Source organism: Chiloscyllium plagiosum, unplaced genomic scaffold, assembly GCF_037043375.1.
Source record: "Chiloscyllium plagiosum isolate Xiang-an unplaced genomic scaffold, Cpla_swu_hap1 HiC_scaffold_2, whole genome shotgun sequence".
Lineage (NCBI taxonomy): Eukaryota > Metazoa > Chordata > Chondrichthyes > Orectolobiformes > Hemiscylliidae > Chiloscyllium > Chiloscyllium plagiosum.
In genome coordinates, this window is record NW_028270140.1 from 500,067 (window position 1) to 524,314 (window position 24,248).

Here is a 24,248-nt window from a genome sequence, read left to right on the forward strand (position 1 = left end):
CTCCAACCCTGGCAACATCATTGTAAATCTTTTCTGAACCCTTTGGACCAGTCATTTCACCATTCTCGGGTATGCTCAATTTCCTCTCTCAGTTATTCAGTACTCCTCTAGCTCCCTATCGTTTGCAGCCACTCCAGCCTGATATAAGCCTTTACTTTCTCTCTACCTCCCTTGGCATTCTCCAAAGAGTTCAATGCTGCCTGAGCAGCAGCAATCCCAACAGTGTAATTCTGGTCATCCAGGTTTATTTGTGGCTCACTTTTCATTAAAGTCTGGATAACGGCTGCCCATTAATGAATCTTCCTGCTTGGACATATCCGACAATTTTGCTGTAGAAGTTTACTTCTCAATATCAAATCACTCCATGGCGAGTCCTCTTTTTCCTCTGGAACTTCCAACATTGCATCACATATTATCCACTACACCCCCCATTTCAAATTGTCTTTCTCTCTAACACCTAAAATGCCTTAAAACATCTCAGGTAACTTCACTAGCTTCCTCTCAGCCTTGACACCTCAATTCATTTCTTTCTCTCTACTCCAATTACTCCTTCCCGAATCTGTCCCCCCATATAAACTCCCAGACCCTCAAGCCTCTTGCCACTAACTCACTGACCACTCAAATCTTCAGTCCCATGTTAACTGATAGTAGCCAAGTGGACAAACACTGTCAGATCTCTTTCAAGTCTGCTAATAGCCTCTTCCTCAAGATTCCCTAATTCCTGCAATGTCCACCCTTTCTCAATCCAATTTTTCTCTTCAAAGACCTTAACCATGCTGCTGTCATACAACCTTATATATGCCGTACGACCTTAAGACATTGGAGTATTGTTAGGCCATTCAACCCATCATGTCTTCTTCACTATTCGATGATGGCTGATGATGTTCCTGACCCCATTCTCCTGCGTTCTCCTCATAGCCTTGGAATAAATTTTGATGACTAAAGAAATCTGGCTGACTTGTTCTTAATATTGAACCCTGACTTGCGGAACGTTTCAGAGAACCCCTCTGGGACACCCGGACCAACTAACTCAACCACCCCGTGGCTCAACACTTCAACTCCCCCTCCCACTCCACCAAGGACATGCAGGTCCTTGGACTCCTCCATCGCCAGACCATAGCAACACGACGGTTGGAGGAAGAGCGCCTCATCTTCCGCCTAGGAACCCTCCAACCACAAGGGACGAAATCAGATTTCTCCAGTATCTTCATTTCCCCTCCCCCCACCTTATCTCAGTTAAATCCCTCGAACTCAGCACCGCCTTCCTAACCTGCAATCTTCTCCCTGACCTCTCCGCCCCCACCCCCACTCCGGCCTATCACCCTCACCTTGACCTCCTTCCACCTATCACATTTCCAACACCCCTCCCCCAAGTCCCTCCTCCCTACCTTTTATCTTAGCCTGCTGGACACACTTTCTTAATTCCTGATTCTCCTGCTCCTTGGATGCTGCCTGACCTGCTGTGCTTTTCCAGCAACACATTTTCAGCTCTGATCTCCAGCATCTGCAGTCCTCCTCCCTGACTAAGTGAGACCTGAACAATTAGTTATAAAGAGAAATTAGTGAAAAAGGAATTTTTTTAAATAATCAAAGCTCAAGCTAAAAAGTTTTATTCCAAGAATGATGAATGTGTGGAACAATTTATCCACACATATCAACACATGCTGAATCAGCAAACAATAGTTGGAACTACAAAAATTGGAGTATCGATGTGCAAGAGCTAATATCAAACTGCTGAAATTCTTGTATGTATTATGCTTTTGTTTCCATAGTAAATAAGTCACTAACAACCTCGTCCATCCAGTGTTATGGTGAAATAGACAGTATTAAAAATAAAACAAAAAGAAGTGAAATCACCACCTTACTGAATTTTCAAAAGTATAACAAGACCTGTGCTTATATGGCACATTCAGTTTACAGCCAATTAAAGCACTTTAAGTGAAGTCACTGGTGTAATGTCGGAAACATGGTAAACAGCTCAAGTGCATTTGATAAAAAACAGGTGATGTGTGTTAACTGAAGGATAACAATTAGTCAAGACACCGGGGATAATTCTTCTGCTTTACTTCGTTTACATCCAGTATCAGAATCGCAGCTAAAGCGATTTAGACTTCAAAATGACTCAGTCTTTCAAGGGAATAAAGCTATTGTGCCAAATGTTTCTAAAATATTGATGTGGTAAGGGAATGTGTATTCTATGTTCTTACAAGTTAACTTGTTGCCCTTCAAAAAGTCCTTAAATCTGTTCCCCAAGTTTTTGCATGTTAAACAACTTTGTACATCATCTTCTTAGATAGTGTTACACTGTACACATTACCTAGAAAACTGGAAGAGAATGTCAATGAGAGAATATAATGACCCTGGGCCTTCTCATGCAAAGTACTGTCCTTCTTCTCAAAAGAACCCACCATTGTTGGTTAGAACAATCACCAACTATTGTTTGCTGATTGCTGGATAAATTGTTCCACACATTCATCATTCTTGTAATAAAACTTTTTAGCTTGAGCTTTGATTATTTTAAAAATTTCCTTTTTCACTAATTTCTCTTTATAACTAATTATTCAGGTCTCACTTAGTCAGGGTTCAATATTAAGAACAAGTCAGCCAGATTTCTTTAGTCATCAAAATTTATTCCAAGGCTATGAGGAGAACGCAGGAGAATGGGGTCAAGGAACATCATCAGCCATCATCAAATAGTGAAGACGACACTAACCATGGGTTAGTCTGAACTGTAAAATGGAGACTCTCAAGCACAATAACAGATTAGAATGTAAAGTGACTTCACTCTTCCCAAATAGGTCAACACCACTCACCAGGATGGCGTTTGCTTGAGAATCCCTGTGGCAAAAGAAGAAAGAATGTAGTACAATAAATGTCTGATAATAAAAGTAAACTTCAATGGCTGCTGGAAATCAGAAATAAAAAAAAAGAACATGCTGGAAATACTCAGGTCTGGTAACATCTAACAGAAAGAAAACCTTTCAAGTCAAATGTGATGATTCTTCAAATGTTAATGGAAAGGTGGAAAGGTGATCCATTTTATGCTGAAGATTTGGGACTCTGGAAGAGGTGAAGGAGAAAGTAGAACAAAATAGAATGTCTGGGATGTGTTAAAGGGCAAAAGGATCAAATAACAAAGATATTGGTGGCTAGACTGCTGCTTCACAGGGCAATTTCAATTCCAACTTCAGGTGACTGTGTGGAGTTTGTATGTCCTCCCCATGTCTGTAAGGGTTTTGCTAATTTCTCCAGTTTCCTCCCACATTCCAAAGATGTGCAGGTTAGGTGGATTGGCCATGGGAAATGTGGGGTTCTGGGGGATAAGATAAGGGGCTGGGCTTGGGTGGGATGTGGGTCAGTGCAGACTGTTCAGGGCAGAATCATGGAGAGACCAATAACAGCCATTTAGAAGCACATTGCAGAAAGGCTAGTTTAGTGTTTTTAAACCTCACCCAAATAGGCAATGGACTGTGTACCTAATAAGCTCCTTTGGACAACTCCCCTTTCTATCATTTGCACTCTGCTCTTCTAAATTACAAAAAGCATTTTGAAAATGTTTTTTAAAAGAGCAGCTGTTAGAAATAATGGAAATAACTGTTTCAACACTTCAAAGTGTATGGAGTCAGCTATTACAAGGGGGCATAGCTTTAAATTAAGGGGGGGTAGGTATAGGACAGATGTTCGGGGTAGGTTCTTTACTCAGCGAGTCATGAGTTCATGGAATGCCCTGCCAGTAGCAGTGGTGGACTCTCCCTCATTATGGGCATTTAAGCGGGCATTGGATAGGCATATGGAGGATAGTGGGCTAGTGTAGGTTAGGTGGGCTTGGATCGGCGCTGTATTCTTGTACTGCGCTGTATTCTTCTATGTTCTATGTTCGAAAGTTCCAGTTTATGCTACAAGTTTTGAAAACTGGGCAGTACAGTGGCACAGTGGTTAACACTGCTGCCTCGCAGCGCCAGAGACCCGGGTTCAATTCCCGCCTCAGGTGACTGTCTGTGTGGTGTTTGCACATTCTCCCAGTGTCTGCGTGGGTTTCCTCCGGGTGCTCCAGTTTCCTCCCACAGGTTAGGTGAATTGTCCATGCTAAATTGTCTGTAGTGTCAGATGAAGAGATAAATGTAGGGGAGTGGGTCTGGTTGGGTTTCTCTTCGGAGGGTCGGTGTGGTCTTGTTGGGCCAAAGGGCCTGTTTCCACACTGTAAGTAATCTAAAAAAAAGCTTACAAAATAAAATCAGGAAACAGAAGATCAGGGTCATATACATTTTTAAAACAAGTATATTGTTCTGAAATTCAGTATAGAAAATCACTTACTCAACTGATGTTTGAAACAGTAGATACTGGAACAGATTTTGTGCAGGACCTTATCCCAAACCAGGGCACATCATGTGATTTCAAAAGATTTAAGAAATATTATGTGGAACTCTAAAACTCAGTCCTGCTCGGGTGCAGAAATGAAATTGTTCGGGGGAAGTAATGTGACTGGCAATATTATTAACTTTCAACATATAGGCATAAGGTTTTTTTGCAATTATTACTTACAGTTATTCACCTCTTTCAGAAATGAAAATAAATACAAGTGTGTTTACAAGATTCTCTTGAAGGTCAGCAGACTAAATGGCCTTTAATCTTTATTCAACTCTATAATCTTTATTCCCTTTCAGAAGTGCGTCAATCAGGATAGAATTAAGTACTTTTAACCAAAAATAACAAGTCTGAAAACATTTGGCAAAGTTGCATTCATGTCCTGTGGTCAATATATCAGATGGCTCTCTAGGATCACTGTACAAGATGCTGAACACTTTTATAAGTGTTTTAGATTAAACCAGCCATTTTCAACTCCGAGTGAAGTGTGTAGCTTCAAGCTCTTAAACGAAAGCAAATTAGTAAAGAGTCTGATCACTATTACAACGAGGATTTCTTGCTATATCAGACTCATGTTGAAATATTTGTTTGAAGATCTTAAATGAAATTGCTCGGAGGAAGTAATGTGACTGGCAATATTAGCAATAGTGGCAATATTATTAACTTTCAACTTATTGGTATAAGGTCTTTTCGCAATTTTTACAAACTTTTGACGAACAGGATTAGATTAGATTAGATTAGATTACAGTGTGGAAACACTGAAGATCTCAAAAGACATTTCCAAGTTCTCACTTCTACATAGCCATTTTCTTCAAAAGGACAAGTGGTAGAGCACCATCAGAAATATTCCCTACGTAACTTGAATTTTCATCTTCTGAGAAGACTTCTGAAAAATTGCCTTAACCATGTTATGAAGTAAATTATGAAAATTGATTGAATCTTGACTTACACCAGTAGTAAAACATGTCCTTTATCATGGCTGCTTACAAAGTATCATATAATAAGCTGGAGAAAAACGAGAATCTGGGTTGAGGAAAGTTAGCTTTAGTATTGATCAATAATTCCAGTAACTGACTGTGCTTAGTAATGCACTGACTGTGGCTGGAGATGAATACACAGCAAGATCTCAAAACATGTTAATAGGATACCCATTGCCATCATTATCAGGGGCACTTCCTCCACAAAAGAAATAGTAGCCTGAGCTTTATCAGAGACTTCAGAATTATAATAATGAGCATTAAAAATAAAGAGAGCAAATACCTAGCAAAGAAAAGCTCCATTTGAAAAACAATTGTAATAATGTAACGTAAATCTGTGATACCCATTAGAGTTAAAATCCAACAAAACAAATTCATACCCAACTCTCAAAATGATACATTAAGTAAAAAGAACAAAGTCACCATGACGGGGATGTGTCCAGATCACAATTTTCAACAATTCAGTGAAAGAACACGTTCCTACCCCAGTAATGCTCTCTTCCAACCTCTCCAATCAGGCAGAAGATACAGAAGCTTGAACACACACATCAGCAGGTTCAAGAACACCTTCTTCTCTGCTGTAATTAGACTGATGAATGAACTTCTCTAATTTCAAATAATGTTGATCTTGCTTTGTGCATATCCTGTGCAGTATAACCTTGCATATCTCATTCTAAGAACCCTATGTTTGCTTGATTCTCGTTTGCTATGATCTGCCTATACTACTTGTAAAACAAAATATTTCACTATACTTTAGGTATATGTGACAACAATAAATCAAATTAAATTTTAAAAAAAGTAAACACTGGATAATTGTGGTCATTAACATAACTAATGAGAGGATGGCTTAAGAACTGGGCCTCAAGTTTGTGTGGGGTATTCCAGTGTGAAAATGGGACAACTCCAACATAAGTTACTTGACATAACATTTGGTGATGCCCAGAGTGGAACAGATTGGAAGAACTTTCTCAAGTGCCACTATCTAATCAGGTTTTGATAATATTAAATCAATTCAGCTGAGAAATTGATGTGTAAACTACTAAAGGAGGTTAAAAAACAAATCACCATCAGTGCCACAAACCATTGGCAGTGTAAATTTCATCTCTCACTATCCTGCTGATTCAGAGATATAAATGAGAATTAGAAGACAGCACCAAGCCATGTTATAACTAACTGAATGGTGTTCACCGTACATGATATTGAAAATTGGAAATGTACATCATTCATAAAGTTCAGGTAATTTATTTCAAAAATTCAATGTGCTATTGAGACACAATGCATCTTTGTAACTGCACAAATCAGTTAAGCAAAGATTATAAAAGGCACGTCAGTTAATTTATTTTGGGTACATCTCACGCAGAGCAAAGCATTCATTACTTTGTAATAATTCAATTCCAAGCAGAGATCCAGCCATACACTCGCGTTCACTTGCCATCTAATTTACAGATTAATTCACTGTCTTTCTGACATATAACATGTTCGCTGCATCATAGGTAGAAATATTTGTTAATCATGATAGCCTTCCCAAGGTATACACTATTACAATTCTGTAAAAAAAAAGTTAAGAAAAAGATAATTTCTACAAATAAATTTTAAACACAAACAATATTTAAAAAAGGTGCTGTTTGGTTATAACTGAATATTTCAACCCATTTAATCAGGTTATGGAATTTCATTGAAAGAAATATTTAAATGATGAGCCTCTCGATTCCACTTAGCTCTATGTACTTAAAACGCTATGTTTTAGTGCATATGCATTATTAGCATTTTTTAAACACTTATGTCAGTTCACAACAAAGGATTCTCAGGTTCAGAGAGACTATGGAATAGCTAATGTGCAGCCATTCTCAAATATAGCATGATTAAAGATCAAAATAATACACGTTAATGGTAATATTAAAATTTAAAAAAGCAGGCCTCTGGAATTCATAACCATCAGTCATTCCCCAATCCCTTTTATTGCTTGATGTTCTTCTTCTTCCTTGTATTCTTGTCACAAAGCTTATTTGATAATTGAAAAAGGTAAAAAAGTTATCTTGGTCTCTACTATTTCCATTGGGATATCTGCCAAGAATGACATGGGTGACTCAGCTGCTAAATGGCTGTAAATTATAAATGGAAAATCAAAAAGGAAAAAACTTTTTGCCTTTCACTTCACAGCCCAAAGTATCTTCCCAATTAAGCCTGAGACAATTAATTCAAAACAAGAATCAGACACAAATTCCTTAACCTGATTTACACCTAAATTAAGACTAGACTTGCCAGAGCACATTTCCTGAAAAAGCATTAGTATGAATCCTGAGAAATGTGATGTTTCAGGTATGTTAGTAAGTGGAAATCAGTGGAAGTGATCAAGACCAGACTGTGGACACACATCAACTTCCTTCTTTTTTGTCTTAATGATCTTAAAATGGATTAATAGCCTCAAATGTATCACTTATAAAATATAAAAGTAGTGATGTGCTACTGAGACTTTATAAAGCTCTGGTTAGGCCCCATTTAGAATACTGTGTCCAGTTTTGGGCCCCTCACCTCAGGAAGGACATACTGGCACTGGAGCGTGTCCAGCGGAGATTCACATGAATGATCCCTGGAATGGTAGGCCTAGACAATAGACAATAGACAATCGACAATAGGTGCAGGAGTAGGCCATTCAGCCCTTCGAGCCTGCATCGCCATTCAATATAATCATGGCTGATCATTCCTAATCAGTATCCTGTTCCTGCCTTATCTCCATAACCCTTGAGTCCACTATCTTTGAGAGCTCTATCCAACTCTTTCTTAAATGAATCCAGAGAGTGGGCCTCCACTGCCCTCTGGGGCAGAGCATTCCACGCAGCCACCACTCTCTGGGTGAAGAAGTTTCTCCTGAGCTCTGACCTAAATGGTCTACCCCGTATTTTTAAGCTGTGTCCTCTGGTTCGGCACTCACCCATCAGTGGAAATATGTTTCCTACTGCCAGAGTGTCCAATCCTTTCATAATCTTATACGTCTCAATCAGATCCCCTCTCAATCTTCGAAACTCAAGGGTATACAAGCCCAGTCGCTTCAGTCTTTCAGTGTAAGGTAATCCTGCCATTCCAGGAATTGACCTCGTGAACCTACGCTGCACTCCCTCAATAGCCAGAATGTCTTTTCTCAAATTTGGAGACCAGAACTGCACACAGTACTCCAGGTGTGGTCTCACCAGGGCCCTGTACAGCTGCAGAAGCACCTCTTTGCTTCGATACTCAATTCCTCTTGTTATGAAGGCCAGCATGCTATTAGCCTTCTTCACTACCTGCTGTACCTGCATGCTTGCCTTCATTGACTGGTGTACAAGAACACCCAGATCTCTCTGTACTGACCCTTTACATAAATTGATTCCATTGAGGTAGTAGTCTGCCTTCCTGTTCTTGCTACCAAAGTGGATAACCATACATTTATCCACATTAAACTGCATCTGCCATGCATCTGCCCACTCACCTAACTTGTCCAGGTCACCCTGTAATCTCCTAACATCCTCATCACTTTTCACCCTGCCACCCAGCTTTGTATCATCAGCAAATTTGCTAATGTTATTGCTGATACCATCTTCTATATCATTAACATATATTGTAAAAAGCTGTGGTCCCAGCACGGATCCCTGCGGTACCCCACTGGTCACTGCCTGCCATTCCGAAATGGAGCCGTTTATCACTACCCTTTGTTTCCTATTAGCCAACCAATTTTCAATCCAATCTAGTACTTTGCCCCCAATACCATGCACCCTAATTTTACTCACTAACCTCCTGTGTGGGACTTTATCAAAAGCTTTCTGAAAGTCCAGGTACACTACATCTACTGGATTTCCCTCATCCAACTTCATAGTTACATCCTCAAAAAATTCAAGAAGATTTGTCAAGCATGATTTCCCCTTCATAAATCCATGCTGACTCTGTCCTATCCTGTTACTACTATCCAGATGTGCAGTAATTTCATCCTTTATAATAGACTCCAGCATCTTTCCCACCACTGAGGTCAGACTAACTGGTCTATAATTACCTGCTTTCTCTCGCCCACATTTCTTAAAAAGTGGTATAACATTAGCCACCCTCCAATCCTCAGGAACCGACCCCGAATCTATTGAATTCTGGAAAATAATCACCAACGCATCCACAATTTCCCGAGCCACCTCCTTCAGTACCCTGGGATGCAGACCATCAGGCCCCGGAGACTTATCAACCTTCAGACCTAACAGCCTCTCCAACACCAAATCCTGGCAAATATAAATTCCCTTAAGTTCAGGTCCTTCAGCCACTGTTACCTCAGGGAGATTGCTTGTGTCTTCCCAAGTGAACACAGATCTGAAGTACCCATTTAATTTCTCTGCCATTTCTTTGTTCCTAGTAATATATTCCCCTGTTTCTGTCTTCAAGGGCCCAATTTTTGTCCTAACCATTTTTTTGCCTTGCACATACCTAAAAAAGCTTTTACTATCCTCCTTAATATTCTTGGCCAGTTTACCTTCGTACCTCATTTTCCTCTGCGTATTTCCTTCTTAGTAATCCTCTGTTGCTCTTTAAAAGCTTCCCAGTCCTCAGTTTTCCCACTTATCTTAGCTATGTTATACTTTTTCTCTTTTAACTTTATATGTTTCTTTACTTCCCTCGTCAGCCACAGCCGCCCATGCCTCCTCCTGGGATCTTTCTTCCTTTTAGGAATGAACTGATCCTGCAACTTCTGCATTATACACAAAAATATCCGCCATTGTTCCTCCACGGTCATCCCTGCTAAGGTATTGCACCATTGAACTTTGGCCAGCTCCTCCCTCATAGCTCCATAATTCCCTTTATTCATTCAACAGAAGTACTGTCACTTCCGACTGTACCCTCTCCCTCTCAAATTGCAGATTGAAGCTTATTGTGTTATGGTCACTACTTCCCAATGGCTCCTTCACTTCGAGGTCTCTGACCAATTCTGGTTCGTTACACAATACCAGATCCAGAATTGCCTTCTCCCTGGTCGGCTCCAGCACCAGCTGTTCTAAGAATCCATCTCTGAGGCACTCCACAAAGTCTCTTTCTTGTGGCCCAATACCATCCTGATTCTCCCAGTCTACCTGCATGTAAAAATCCCCCATAACAACTGTAGTGACATCTTTGCGACAGGCCAATTTCAGCTCCTGATTTAACTTACATCCGACATCCAGACTACTGTTTGGGGGCCTGTAGATGACTCCCAAGAGGGTCTTTTTACCCTTAGTATTTCGAAGCTCTATCCACACTGACTCTACATCTCCTGACTCTAGGTCCCCCCGCGCAAGGGACTGAATATCGTCCCTTACCAACAAGGCCACCCCACCCCCTCTGCCCGTCAGTCTGTCCTTACGATAGCACGTGTATCCTTGAATATTCATTTCCCAGGCCCTGTCCACTTGAAGTCACGTCTCAGTTATCCCCACAATATCGTATCTGCCAATTTCCAAAAGAGCCTCAAGCTCATCCATCTTATGTCTAATGCTTCGTGCATTCATGTATAGTATTTTTAATTTGTTACTGCTCTCACCCTTCCCATCAACCCTTATTTCACTCAACCTTACAGCATGATGCCTTTCCGAGTTTTCTGCCTCATTAATACAGTTGTCTTTCTTGACTTCTCTTGTTCTAACTTTCCCTTCAATTTCCTTTTTAAACATCCAGCTTGTCCCCTCCCCCCCCCCCCGCTACTTAGTTTAAATGTAGCGGTATTGCAGTAGAAAACCTGCCTGCCAGAATGCTGGTCCCTAACCTATTAAGGTGCAAGCCGTCTCTCTTGTAGAATTTATGTTTACCACAAAATATACCCCAGTGATCCAAGAACTTAAATCCTTGCTTCCTGCACCAGTTCCCCAACCACACGTTCAAGTCCATTATCTCCCTGTTTCTGGCCACACTAGCCCGAGGAACTGGAAGCAAACCGGAGATAACCACCTTGGACGTCCTGCTTTTCAGCCTTCTTCCTAGTTCTCCGAAGTCTTGCTGTAGTATGTTCCTCCTCTTCTTCCCGACATCATTTGTGCCGACATGTATCACCACCTCTGGCTCTTCACCCTCATCCTTGAGGATTTCCCGCACTCTGTCCGCGATGTCTTTCACTCTAGCACCAGGAAAGCAACACACCATCCTTAAATCCTGTCTGCTGCCACAAAAACCCCGGTCAGTTCCTCTCACGATGGAGTCCCCTATTACCACGGCTCTGTGCGATGTCCGACTCTTCCGCTCTGCCTCTGCGGCAACTTTTGATTGACAAACTTGGTCGCCTTGCGAACTGGCAGTGTCATCAGTCTCTGCTTCCAAAAGCTTCAACTTATCATGAACGGCTGAGGATCCTGGGATTGTATTTGTTAGAGTTCAGAAGGTTGAGGGGAGATCTAATAGAAACTTACAAGATAATGCATGGCTTAGAAAGGGTGGATGCTGGGAATTTTGTTTCAATCAGGCGGGGATACTAGGACCCATAGGCACAGCCTTAGAATTAGAGGGGATCAATTATAGATGGAAACGAGGAGACATTTCTTCAGCCAGAGAGTGGTGGGCCTGTGGAATTCACTACCACGGACCGCAGTGGAGGCTGGGACGTAAATGTCTTCAAGACAGAGATTGATAAATTCTTGATCTCGCAAGGATTTAAGGGATACGGGGAAAGTGTGGGTAGGTGGCGTTGAAATGCCCATCAGCCATGATTGAATGGCGGAGCGGACTCGATGGGCCAAATGGCCTTATTTCCACTCCTATTTCTTATGGCCTTACTTATCTGATTACGTAAAGCAGGTCTAAGAAAATGGGAGCTGTCAGAGTTCTCCATTTTATAAAGACATCAGATTCTATTGCCGTGAAAATTCAAAACTTTTAGAGGGCAGTATGTATCACTCACAGCATAAAGAAGCTTCTTCCCTAAACTAGCCCCCCCCCCCCCCCCCAACCCCCGTGTCTCTTATCCAAAAACCTTATATCTTTGTGATGAGGAGATGCCAGTGTTGGACTGGGGTGGACAAAGTTAAAAATCACACAACACCAGGTTATAGCCCAACTGGTTTATTTGGAAGCACTAGTTTTTGCAGCACTGCTCCTTCATCAGAAGACACAGAATTTATAGGAAAAGACCACAGTGTCATGCAACTAAAACCACAGCTACCTGAAGGAGCAGTGCTCTGAAAGCTAATGCTTCCAAATAAACCTGGCGGACTATAACCTGGTGTTGAGTGATTTTTAATTTATGCCTTTGTGTCCTAGTCCTGATATTGTAAGTTATTTTTATTCATTCACAGGATATAGGGACTGTTAACTAGTTAGCATTTACTGCTTGTCTATAACTGCCCAGGAATGTGGTGATGATCTGCCTTTTGAACCACTGCAGTCCATCAAGGATAGACAAATCTCAATGCTGTTTGGAGGGTGTGCCAGGATTTTAACCTTGTGATGGTTTAAGAACTGATATATTGCCAAGTCAGGGATGGCACATAGTATGGAGGGGAACTTGCAAGCTAATAGGGTCCATTGTGGCTAAATTTATCCAAACCTATTATAATCATGTACATCTCAAATAAATCTCCCTCCACCGCTTTTGCTCCAACAGAAACAATGCCAGACATCCTTTCTAAAGAGGTGATGAGCAAAACTGGATGCAATATTCTAATTGTAGCCCAAGCAGTATCTTATAAAGGTTAACATAACATCCTTACTTTTGTTCTCCAAACTTCTAAATATGAAGCACAAGATTTCATATGCTTTGTGAATCATTCTCTTACTAATGTCCTATTACCTTTGAGAGATCTTTACATGTGCACCCAAGGTCCCTTTGTCCATGCACATTCTTTAGAGCAATGTTAGAAGTTTATCCTGCCTCACCTTATCCTTTCTGTCGAAATGCATCCCCTTGCACTTCCCTGCATTAAAGCCCATCTACCATATGTTTACCTGTTCTGCAAGCTTCAATCTTATTGTAGTCAGTTTTTATCATCTTCACTACTTGCCACTCAATTATGGCATCATAAAGGCTCTAGTCACAGCACTAACCTTTGAAGAATACACGCTGGTACGAAAGTTAACCTTCTGCACACTCACTGTTCAAAGTTTGTGCAAAGATTTGTAGCTCGGGTGCTCATTGTTGTGGTTCTGTTCGCCGAGCTGGGAATTTGTGTTGCAGACGTTTCGTCCCCTGTCTAGGAGACAGGGGCGAGAGATGCTGAGACAAGCCAGGAAATGGGAATCCTGTGCCAACCGCCTGAGCGCCACATATGAACAACTCCGGTTCCTGCATGAATGCTGAAAGAATCGAATCCTTCCACCATGTGTCAGATACAGACCACCAGTCAACAACCCACAAGCCAGGGACACAGCCAGACAGAACGGATTCAGGATGATCCAGGTAATGATCACAGACGCTCACAACAGACTTCACAAATACAGACAAGAAATTGCGCGCCAAAAATCGTTAATTTCAAAAACCACCAATCAAGAATGGACTCGGACCATAGAACAGGCCATCACCATAGGACAGAACAGGACTGCACACCGCAAAAAAACAGCACTAAAATAAAAAATGGCCAAACTAACACACAACAGAGAGGACACCACAACACACACCTGGGTTAGAAACCTCTCCCACAGACAGCTCACAGACATGGAAAGAACAATACTGGCCAAGGGACTCAACTACAACCACAGGGACGCCAAGACAGCAGACTTCCTAGCAGCACTAGAATGCACACTCAGGAACAATGGACTGACAGAAGAGACACAACAAACAGTGAGACAAAGTATCGTACCCCTGATAACAAGGAAAAGACAAACACATAACCTCAACACCAAGGAGAGGGAAGCACTAAAATCACTAAGAAACGATAAGGACATAATCATACTACCAGCAGACAAAGGCAGAATGACGGTCATCCTCGACAAAGCAGAGTTCATCCAAAAAGCACAACAACTACTTGCAGATACCAACACCTACCAAAAGAGGGAGTTTGACCCCACCCCACAGCTCACCAATAGGATAAACAACACACTGAGGAATCTACAAAAAAATGGACAGATAACCAGGTCGGACCTACAGAGAATGAAACCTGAAAGCAACAACACCACCAAATTCTATGGACTACCTAAAGTGCACAAATCAGACATCCCACTCAGACCCATAGTATCACTACCAGGGACACCATCACACAAACTGGCTAAAGAACTACAGCAGAAACTGAAATACCTGATCAGCGGATCCAGTCAACACAGGAATTCTTGGACATCATCAGAAATATATACATAGACAAGGAAGAAACCATGGTCTCATTCGACGTAACGGCACTGTTCACCTCTATCGACAAAACCCTAGCCAGAGAAACAATAGCCAACCTGCTGGACATACAGAACAGACAACAGGACGGTGAACCTATCAACAAAGACGGCATACTCAAACTACTGGACCTGTGCCTCACAACATACTTCACATTCAACAACCAAATATATGAACAAATCAACGGCACACCCATGGGCTCACCGATCTCGGGACTCATAGCAGAAGCGGTAATGCAAAGGTTAGAACAAACAGTCGTACCGCAAATTCAACCCAAACTCTGGGTCAGATACGTGGATGACACCTTTGTAATCATTAAAAACACAGAAATAGAGAACACACACCGGATCATCAACGCCACCCTCACAGGAATCCGATTCACGAGAGAGGAAGAAAAGGATAACCAACTCCCATTCCGAGACGTGATGGTACAGAGAACACCTAACGGAGAATTCACCACAAAGGTATACAGGAAAGCCACACACACAGACCAAGTCCTGAACTACGAAAGCAACCACCCCAATACACACAAAAGAAGTTGCATCAAGACACTATTCAAAAGGGCACAACACACTGCAGCACACCAGAACTGCAAAAAGAGGAAGAAGAACACCTATACAATGTATTCGCCAAAAACGGATACCCCCGCAATTTCATCAACAGATGCCCAAGGGAAAGACAACGGAATGAGGACATGCCACAACCCAAAGGACTAGCCACACTACCATACATCAAGAGCATTTCCGAACTGACAGCCAGACTACTATGACCACTAGGACTCATAACAGCACACAAACCAACAGCCACTCTCAGATAACAACTCACCAGGATGAAGGACCCGATACCCAGCATGAGCAGAACCAACGTAGTGTACAAAATCCCATGCAAGGACTGCACAAAACACTACATAGGACAAACAGGAAGACAGCTAACGATCCGCATCCATGAACACCAACTAGCCACGAAACGACACGACCAGCTATCCTTAGTATCCACACATGCAGATGACAAGCAACATGAGTTTGACTGGGACAACACTACTATTATAGGCCAAGCCAAACAGAGGGAATTCCTAGAAGCATGGCACTCATCCACAGATTCAACCAATAAGCACATTGACATGGACCCAATATACCAACCACTGCAGCGGACAGCTGGAACTGACAACTGGAAGCGGCAGATTCAAACCACTATAAATGCCGGAGGAAACATCACAGAAGCGCTTCACAGGAGGCTCCCAAGCACTGAGGATGTCACCTAGACAGGGGACGAACGTCTGCAACACAAATTCCCAACTCGGCGAACAGAACCACAACACACTCATTGTTGTGTCCTTAAGTCTATTGACAATGACCCTGCTATTCCATTAACCAAAGGAAATTTCAAAAAACATTACTAAAGCAATTGTTCTAAAAAACCTCAAAACTGAGTTTGGATTCTGTGTCTCTTAATTTCTGTCAGAAGTTACACGATACCAGATTATAGTCTGACAGGTTTGTTTGAAATCACAAGCTTTTGGAGTGCTGCTCCTTTGTCAGGTCACTTCATCTGACAAAACAGCAGTGCTCTGAACTTTTGTGATTTGAAATAAACATGTTACATGATAAGCTAGTATTGTGTGATTTCTGATTTTGTCCAGTCCAGTCCAACACCAGTACCTCCACATCTTAAATTCTGGCCATAGTTCAGCACTACTGTAAAATGTAGGAATGATAGATGGGAAGTGAAGGAGCCATGATAGCGTGCCAAGTAGGATTTTGCAGATGCAATTCAAAAACACCACAAATGATAAAGATGTGTTTTGCAACGTTCTAAGAAATGCAAACTTTGTCAATTGTTATAGAGTCATAGAGATGCACAGCACAGAAACAGACCCTTCGATCCAACCCGTCCATGCCAATCAGATATCCGAACCCAATCTAAATTCACCTGCCAGCACCTGGCCCATATCCCTCCAAACCCTTCCTATTTATATACCAATCCAAATGCCTCTTAAATGTTGCAATTCCTCTGGCAGCTCATTCCATATATGTACCACCCTCTGAATGAAAAAGTTGCCCCTCAGGTCTCTTTTATATCTTTTCCCCCTCACCCTAAACCTATGCCCTCTAGTTCTGAATTCCCCAACCCCAGGGAAAAAACTTTGTCTCTTTACCCTACCCATGCCCCTCAATTTTGTAAACCTCTAAGATCACCCCTCAGCCTCCGATGCTTCAGTGAAAACAGCCCCAGCCTGTTCAGCCTCTCCCTATAGCTCAAATCCTCCAACCCTGGCAACATCCCAGTAAGTCTTTTCTGAACCCTTTCAAATTTCACAACATCTTTCCAATAGGAAGGAGTCCAAAATTGCATGCAATATTCCAACAGTGGCCTAACCAATGTCCTGTACAGCCGCAACATGACCTCCCAATACTCTGACCAATAAAAGAAAGCATACCAAATGCCTTCTTCACCATCCGATCTACCTGCAACTTCCACTTTCAAGGAGCTATGAACCTGCACTCCAAGGTCTCTTTCTTCAGCAACACTCCCTACGACCTGACCATTAAGTGTATAAGTCCTGCTAAGATTTGCTTTCCCAAAATGCAGCACCTCGCATTTATCCGAATTAAATTCCATCTACCACTTCTCAGCCCATTGGCCCATCTGATCAAGGTCCCATTCTAATCTGCGGTAACCTTCTTTGCTGTCCACCACACCTCCAATTTTGGCGTCATCTGCAAACTTACTAACTGTACCTCTTATGCTCACATTCAAATCATTTATATAAATGATGAAAAATACTGGATCCAGTAGTGATCCTTGTGGCACTCCACTGGTCACAGGCCTCCAGTCTGAAAACAACCCTCCACCACCACTCTGTCTTCTACCTTTGAGCCAGTTCTGTATCCAAATGGCTAGTTCTCCCTATATTCCGTGAGATCTAACCTTGTTAACCAGTCTCCCATGGGGAACCTTGTCGAACGCCTTACTGAAGTCCATATAGATCACATTTACCGCTCTGCCCTCATCAATTCTCTTTGTTACTTCTTCAAGAAGCTCAAGTTTGTGAGACATGATTTCCCACGCACAAAGCCATGTTGACTATCCCTAATCAGTCCTCGCCTTTCCAAATACATGTACATCCTGTCCCTCAGGATTCCCTCCAACAACTTGTCCACCACCAACATCAGGCTCACTGGTCTATAGTTCCCTGGCTATTCCTTACCACCTTTGTTAAACAGTGGCACCACGTTAGCCAACCTCCAGTCTTCCTGCTGCTCACCTGTGTATATTGATGATACGAATATCTCAGCAAGAGGCCCAGCAATCACTTCTCTAGCTTCCCACAGAGTTCTAGGGTACACCTGATCAGGTCCTGGGGATTTATCTACTTTTATGCATTTCAAGACATCCAGAATCTCCTCTGTAATATGGACACTTTTCAAGGTGTCACCATCTATTTCCCTACATTCTATATCTTCCATGTCCTTTTCCAGAGTAAATACGGATTCAAAATACTCATTTAGTATCTCCCTCATTTTCTGCGGTTCCACACAAAGGCCGCCTTGCTGATCTTTGAGGGGCCCTATTCTCTCCCTAGTCACCGTTTTGTTCTTAATGTATTTGTAAAAACTCTTTGAATTCTCCTTAATTCTACTTGCCAAAGCTATTTCATGTCCCTTTTTGCCCTCCTAATTTCCCTCTTAAGTGTACTCCTACTTCCTTTATATTCTTCTAAGGATTCACTCAATCTATCCTGTCTATACCTGACATATGCTTCCTTCTTTTTCTTAACTGAAACCTCAATCCCCTATACCTACCAGCCTTTCTTTTCAACCTAACAGGAACAGGTTAACAGGATTGTTCTCCTTAGGTAAAAATTTACAAAGCGGCTCTTACATCCTTGTCATGCTCAATAATACAAGAAAATTCCAGACCAATGTTTTCATTGACAGACATCCTTGCATTATACAATGGAATATCATACCAAATCAATTGACCTGGCTTAAACTTGCCACACAAATCAATAATACTACAGTTCTGAACTCAATTTTTAGAACCATCGTTCATTATCTGTTAAGACAACTCAACTAGAAAGAAAACAAATCTCTCAAAACATAATTTAACCCTTTGCAAAAGGTTAACTCCAAAAATAAAACAACAAACAGATCTGCATTCCAAGAATGCAATGCAATTACAAAATAAACACTAATAATCAAACACTTCCGCTTCATCGCTATAGTCATAGAGTTTCCACTTACTTGCACAAAGTAATATCAGCATAAACTGGATGAAGTTTGTTAAACCAATGCAGAAAGTCAGCAAATGTCAAAAACTCCCTTTCATTTCCTTTCTTTTCTCTTTGTCCTATATTCCCCTAAATCACCCAATATTTTGTTTCATATAGAGAGACAGAAAAAAAACAGGATTGCTAATAGATTATATACAAATTTTTTCCTCCACCACCAGGAAAATACCCATGTGATGAACCAAAAATACCTTTTAGCTTGGTCTTAAATTAAAATCTCCTGGATAAGGTCCGACTGTCACGTCGACATTGTATTTGGCAGCCTTGCACACTGGTTCAGCAAAGCTCTTTGAATCATGCTTTTGTTTTAACTTGAGCAGATGCTAGTAGGTGGTTTCTTTTAAAAGCTTTTCATATATAATTTAGTAAGAAGCTGACTAGCGTACACCAAAGAAGATAGTAAAAGATTCATTTTTTTTAAAAATGATTTCAAATCAGGTTATGCACAGGTGAAGGAAACATTTGATAATAATGTTTACCTTTGGTGATATTCAGTTGTATTAATAAAGTATATCCAAATTCATGAAGAAGCCGTTATAAAATGGAAATAAACAAAATGATGATTATAATCTGTCATACTATCAGTTGTACTGAATCATTACAGATTTTATTAGAAAGTTAGATTGTAACCCAATCAATGCAATTCAAAAGCACATTTTGGACATAATTTCTGAAATTTACCAAAGGAGAAATTCTACAACATTTTATTCTCCTGTTTGAGTGTTAGTGTTTTAAAACATTTCAGACTAAATGCAATCATATATTTCCTTGTACAGTAACATTTTATTTAAATGAGACAGAAGTTATTGGAGCCATTGAAATTGTATTAAAATAATATTAACCCAACTGTAAAATTGTTCTAAAAATCACTGAAGAAAAAGTTTTGGAAATCAGTCGATCGCTATAATGTATCTTAGCCATGATACAATCAAAAACTTAAAAGACACATTCTGGATTAATATCTTTGACTGGATCATTTCTTCACACATCTAATAATCTATGCTTCATTCTCCTCAAAAGAAAACGTTCATGTTGTTTATTGAATATTAAATGGAGCAGCTATGGCAAGACATACAACAGTGTTCTGAGATGAAACATACACATATAACTCATTTTAAAAAAAGTTTCAATAGATGGAAGGGAAATAAATTATCAAACTCAGTGACATGCTACCCTGGCCCTCAACACTATTCTTCAGTGAAAAGAATAACTCAGTACTACACTGTTAATGTTAAGTATCACAAAGTATATACATTAAAAAAAAGCCTTTGCACTCAAGAATCAATATTTTACAAGACAGAAATATGAAAGTGAAATACAATATTTATCAAAACAATTGAGTGTATTTTGAGACTTTTATGGCGATCTGTATTGATGCCTCATATGAGAGGTATTGTTCTATAGTAACCAGGAGAAATGGGCAAGTTATACAGTGGAGAGATCAGCCCTGAATCAACAACTCAAAAGGTACTATTCATCAATGTTTTAAATGTGCTGCACTATTATCTTATGCATGGTAAGACCTTCTATCGAATGGTAGATGCAGACATTAAGAGTGTATCGCTTTAAACTTTTAATTAGGGTACAATGTATAGAGATAGGAAAATGCTAATCTTAAATGATACAGCCCAATATATGCGATACTATTATTACATTAGTAATAATATCCTTCTAGAAATTGAGTTGTAATTCATACAAATTAAGATTTAACAGTCTTGAGAAACACACATGTACACGTAGCACTGACATGGGACAGATTTACAGCCTAAAATAGATCAAAGATCAAATAAAATAGGTCAAAGATCAAAACAAAACTGCCATGAATGAATATTTGTTTTTAAATTCAAAGAATCAAGTGATAAACACTAAAAATTACATATTTTTTGCTTTTGGCAACCCTACTTTTGTGCCTCAAGATTGAGGGGTGACCAGATAAAAATTTAGACTGAGAAAAAAAGATCAAAGCAATATTCACAGCTGTGTGCAAAACTTCAGCACAAGGATTTTATTAACAATTATAAGAGGACAAATTTTATTTACCTAAAAGAAAAAGTTGTAGGCAAAGCAACAAAGTGGAGGATTAAGAAGCCTCATCAGCCTCAAGAAATTAGGCAGGTTCGAGAAATGAGATTCAGCCTGATTAAGAATGCAGGGGAGTCAAATGACCCTTAAAGACTTCCTGTCTGAAACAGTTATTATGTGTAACTCTCTCAGACCCAAACCTGTACATGATGTCAGTGTTGTTGTAAATATGATAATATTAATCTTTAGTACAAAACTGTCCATTGAAAAGTGAATGTACATAGAACTGGAAGGTCACTTTTGAATTCAATCCTCCAACTGATTTTTCTAATTAAAACTCTCTAATCGGAGGTTTAAATCCATACTTCAAACTCACTGTTAACTTGTATCAAAAGATAGTATGGATTTCATTCTTGCCTTTAAGATAAAAGACAAACTATTTAAAAGGAAAAAAGAAAAATCTGAAAGACTTGAGTTTATATTAAAAATTATGGATTATAGTTTGCAACTGTTGCTTTAGCAACCCTCACTCTTTGCACCTAACATTTCAAATCCATATACAGTGTACATGTGTATTTAGATTGGTTTCTATTCATCAATAGTGAAAGTAAATAAAGATACAAATGGGCATGACTACAGAGTTGCTAGCTTAATTCATTACTGCATTTAATAGTACAATAGTCTGAAAATGACAGCAAATCCACATGTGGAAGGGGGTTGTGAACAATGAAAGAATTACAAAAATAAACAATAGAAGGTAAGGTGAGTCAACTCATTTTCATGAAATGACAGGGCAACTGTAAGTTAACTGCTTTGACCTGTTGAGATTGTCAGCAAGATTTTGAAGCCACACTTACTTAACTAATACACAACATGCAAATTCTTTGCCTGTTACACTGTATACCCGAAAATAAGGATGTTTTGTTATTAACTATCACACAGAAACCAATTAAAAAGATGGCAAAAGCAGCAAACTGACTTAATGACAAAGCTGTATCATTATTCTAAGAGATAATAGTATTTTAAATTTATCTTTAGACCTTCTGGCTCAAACTGTTTAGCCCCAAATAACAACAACAAAAAAAGTTCCCTTCAAACTTTGAAAAAACACAATTCAGTTAGATGTTCTTATTATGGGTCAGAGGTCTGATTATTTTGGAAGAAGTTTTAGAAATTATGCACCAGTTCTCAAAGAGTAGGAAATGCCAATAACCTGTATTATCACTGAGGGGGTGCGGGGGTTTGATAGTGTAGAGAGGTGTTTCAGAGAACAGGGGTCAGGCTACCAGTATGATAGTGCGAGAGTGGGGCATGCAGGACGCGGGGTGGAGGGGGGTGGGGGTCTATACGGGGAAGACGGGGGTGGAGGGGGGTGGGGGTCTATACGGGGAAGACGGGGGTGGGGGTGGTGAGAGTGTGGTGCTGAGTGCTCACCTCATAGGACCAGACGCACTGGGTATTGGCGAACCTCCGGACACAGCGGCCAATCTCCACGTCCTCATGGCTGGTGTACATCTCCCGCAGACACTCGCCAATATGGGGTACCATCCGGCGCAGCACCTCCCGGCTGAAGATCATGCCAGGGCCGCCCATGCAGAAGTTCTCGCCGGGCTCGAGGGCGAGTTTGCCCAGTTCCTCAGTGGTGCCCAGGCCGGTCTGCCCCAGGTACAGGGGCTGGCTGCTGTTCAGGGACCTCAGCAGTTCCTCCAGCCTCTCGCCTTTGATGTAGACATCATCGTCCGCCCGCATGAACCACTCGAATCGCTCCAGGTACCGGTCATGCATGTACTTGAGCATCATGAAGGATTTCTTCTGGGGTGGGTAAGAGTCATCGACCCCGGGCAGCGAGACCAGGGGCAGTGCCACAGTGAGGGGAATGTCCTGGGAGCCCTGGCTGGAGAAGAACTCCACTTTGCCCGGGATGGAGGGAGCCCAGCTCCTGTAGGCAGCCACCGCCCGCGAGTCCAGGTATTTCTTGGCCGTCATGACCCCGACATAAAGGAAATGTTTGCCCCTGGCCCTGGCAGCTTCCTCAGCTTCTTCCTCGTCGTCCTCCTCCTCCTGCTGGCTCTGCTGCCCTTTGGGTAGTTTACTGACCAGTAGCTGGTCCCTGTGCCAGCCCAGGTTCCTGGAGTTGGAGCTGGAGCCCCCCGCAGCAGCAGCAGCAGCACCGCGGCCAATCCCCGCCCGGTTCAGCAGCGTCGAGCAGATGTTGAAGATCTTTTTGTTCTTACCGTTAGTCTCCACCACCCTGGGCACGATTAGCCATGAGGCGGCAGTGAACCCCAGCACTAACCCCAGCACCACACTCAGCCATGGTCTGCGAGTCCTGACTGCCATGGTCCCTCAGGAAGGGGTTCAACCCCCCTCCCCTACCCTACCCTCCCCTACCCTCCCAACCCCTACCCTACCCTCCCAACACAGCCCGGCTCCAGCAGACCTACTCCTCCATCGCAAACTGATGCTAGATCTTTCTCTGGTCAGTCGTGAGGAATTCGAAAAAGAGTCATTACAGAATGAATAACTTTAAATGTTCGTTTTTTTTTAAAATGAAAAGCTGATGTTTCTGCCCCTCTCTCTCTCTCTCTCTCTCCCCTGCTCCTCTCCAGTCAGTGTCACCAAGTGGGACTCAAGTCTGGCTCCTGTTCTTCCAAGTTGTCACAACGTGGAGGAAGTTATAACATGTCATTGCAGGCAGTTCCTTTTCCGTTGTTTGGAGAGATTCGCGCATTTTGTTTGGCTTTTCTTTGTGGTGGGGGGGGGGGGGGAGGCGGCAGTTAATCCTTTATATTGACAACAGAAGGAGAAACAAAAAGTTGCCGGCAGTCAGAGACAAAAGGCAGTGACCGTGGTCAGAGCAGGGAGTACAGGCAGAGTGCTGAGCTGGAACTGCAGCCTGAAACTGTCTCTCTCCCCTCCTCCCCACTCTCTCCCCTTCGCCATCTTGTTTACATTTGACGTCAGGACAAATAACTTTTTCTTCCTTTTCTTCTCTCTCTCTCCCTCCCTGTGTGTCTGTTCTGTTCTCCTGTATTTTCCGGTCCTTTCTGCTTCAGCCGTGGTTTCCTGTCATGAATATGAATGCAGCGCTCAGGCACAGTCAGCACAGAGGCTGGAGGAAGGAGCTGTGAGTCTCACTACAGACTGACAGCGCTCCTGCCCAAACACACCATCGCTGACCAAGAAACAGTAATGTCTTTCGCCGATCTCACAATTGCACCGACCCAATCAAACAGACTGCAGGCTGGGACATCCGCCCCTAGAAGTACCTTTGAGCTGGGGGCTATGACTTATTGTAGGGGAA

General features: G+C 41.6%; 1 protein-coding gene across 1 annotated transcript in view; it reads right to left on the bottom strand.

Annotated features, from left to right (window-relative positions):
• chsy3 (chondroitin sulfate synthase 3) overlaps positions 1–23,306 on the bottom strand; it is a 317,790-nt gene extending 294,484 nt beyond the window's left edge. Inside the window, exon 1 of the mRNA XM_043718022.2 lies at positions 22,379–23,306. Within this exon, the coding sequence (XP_043573957.2) occupies positions 22,379–23,284 (906 nt within the window). The 5' untranslated portion in view covers positions 23,285–23,306. The remainder of the gene's footprint in view (positions 1–22,378) is intronic.
• Positions 23,307–24,248: the final 942 nt, after the last annotated feature.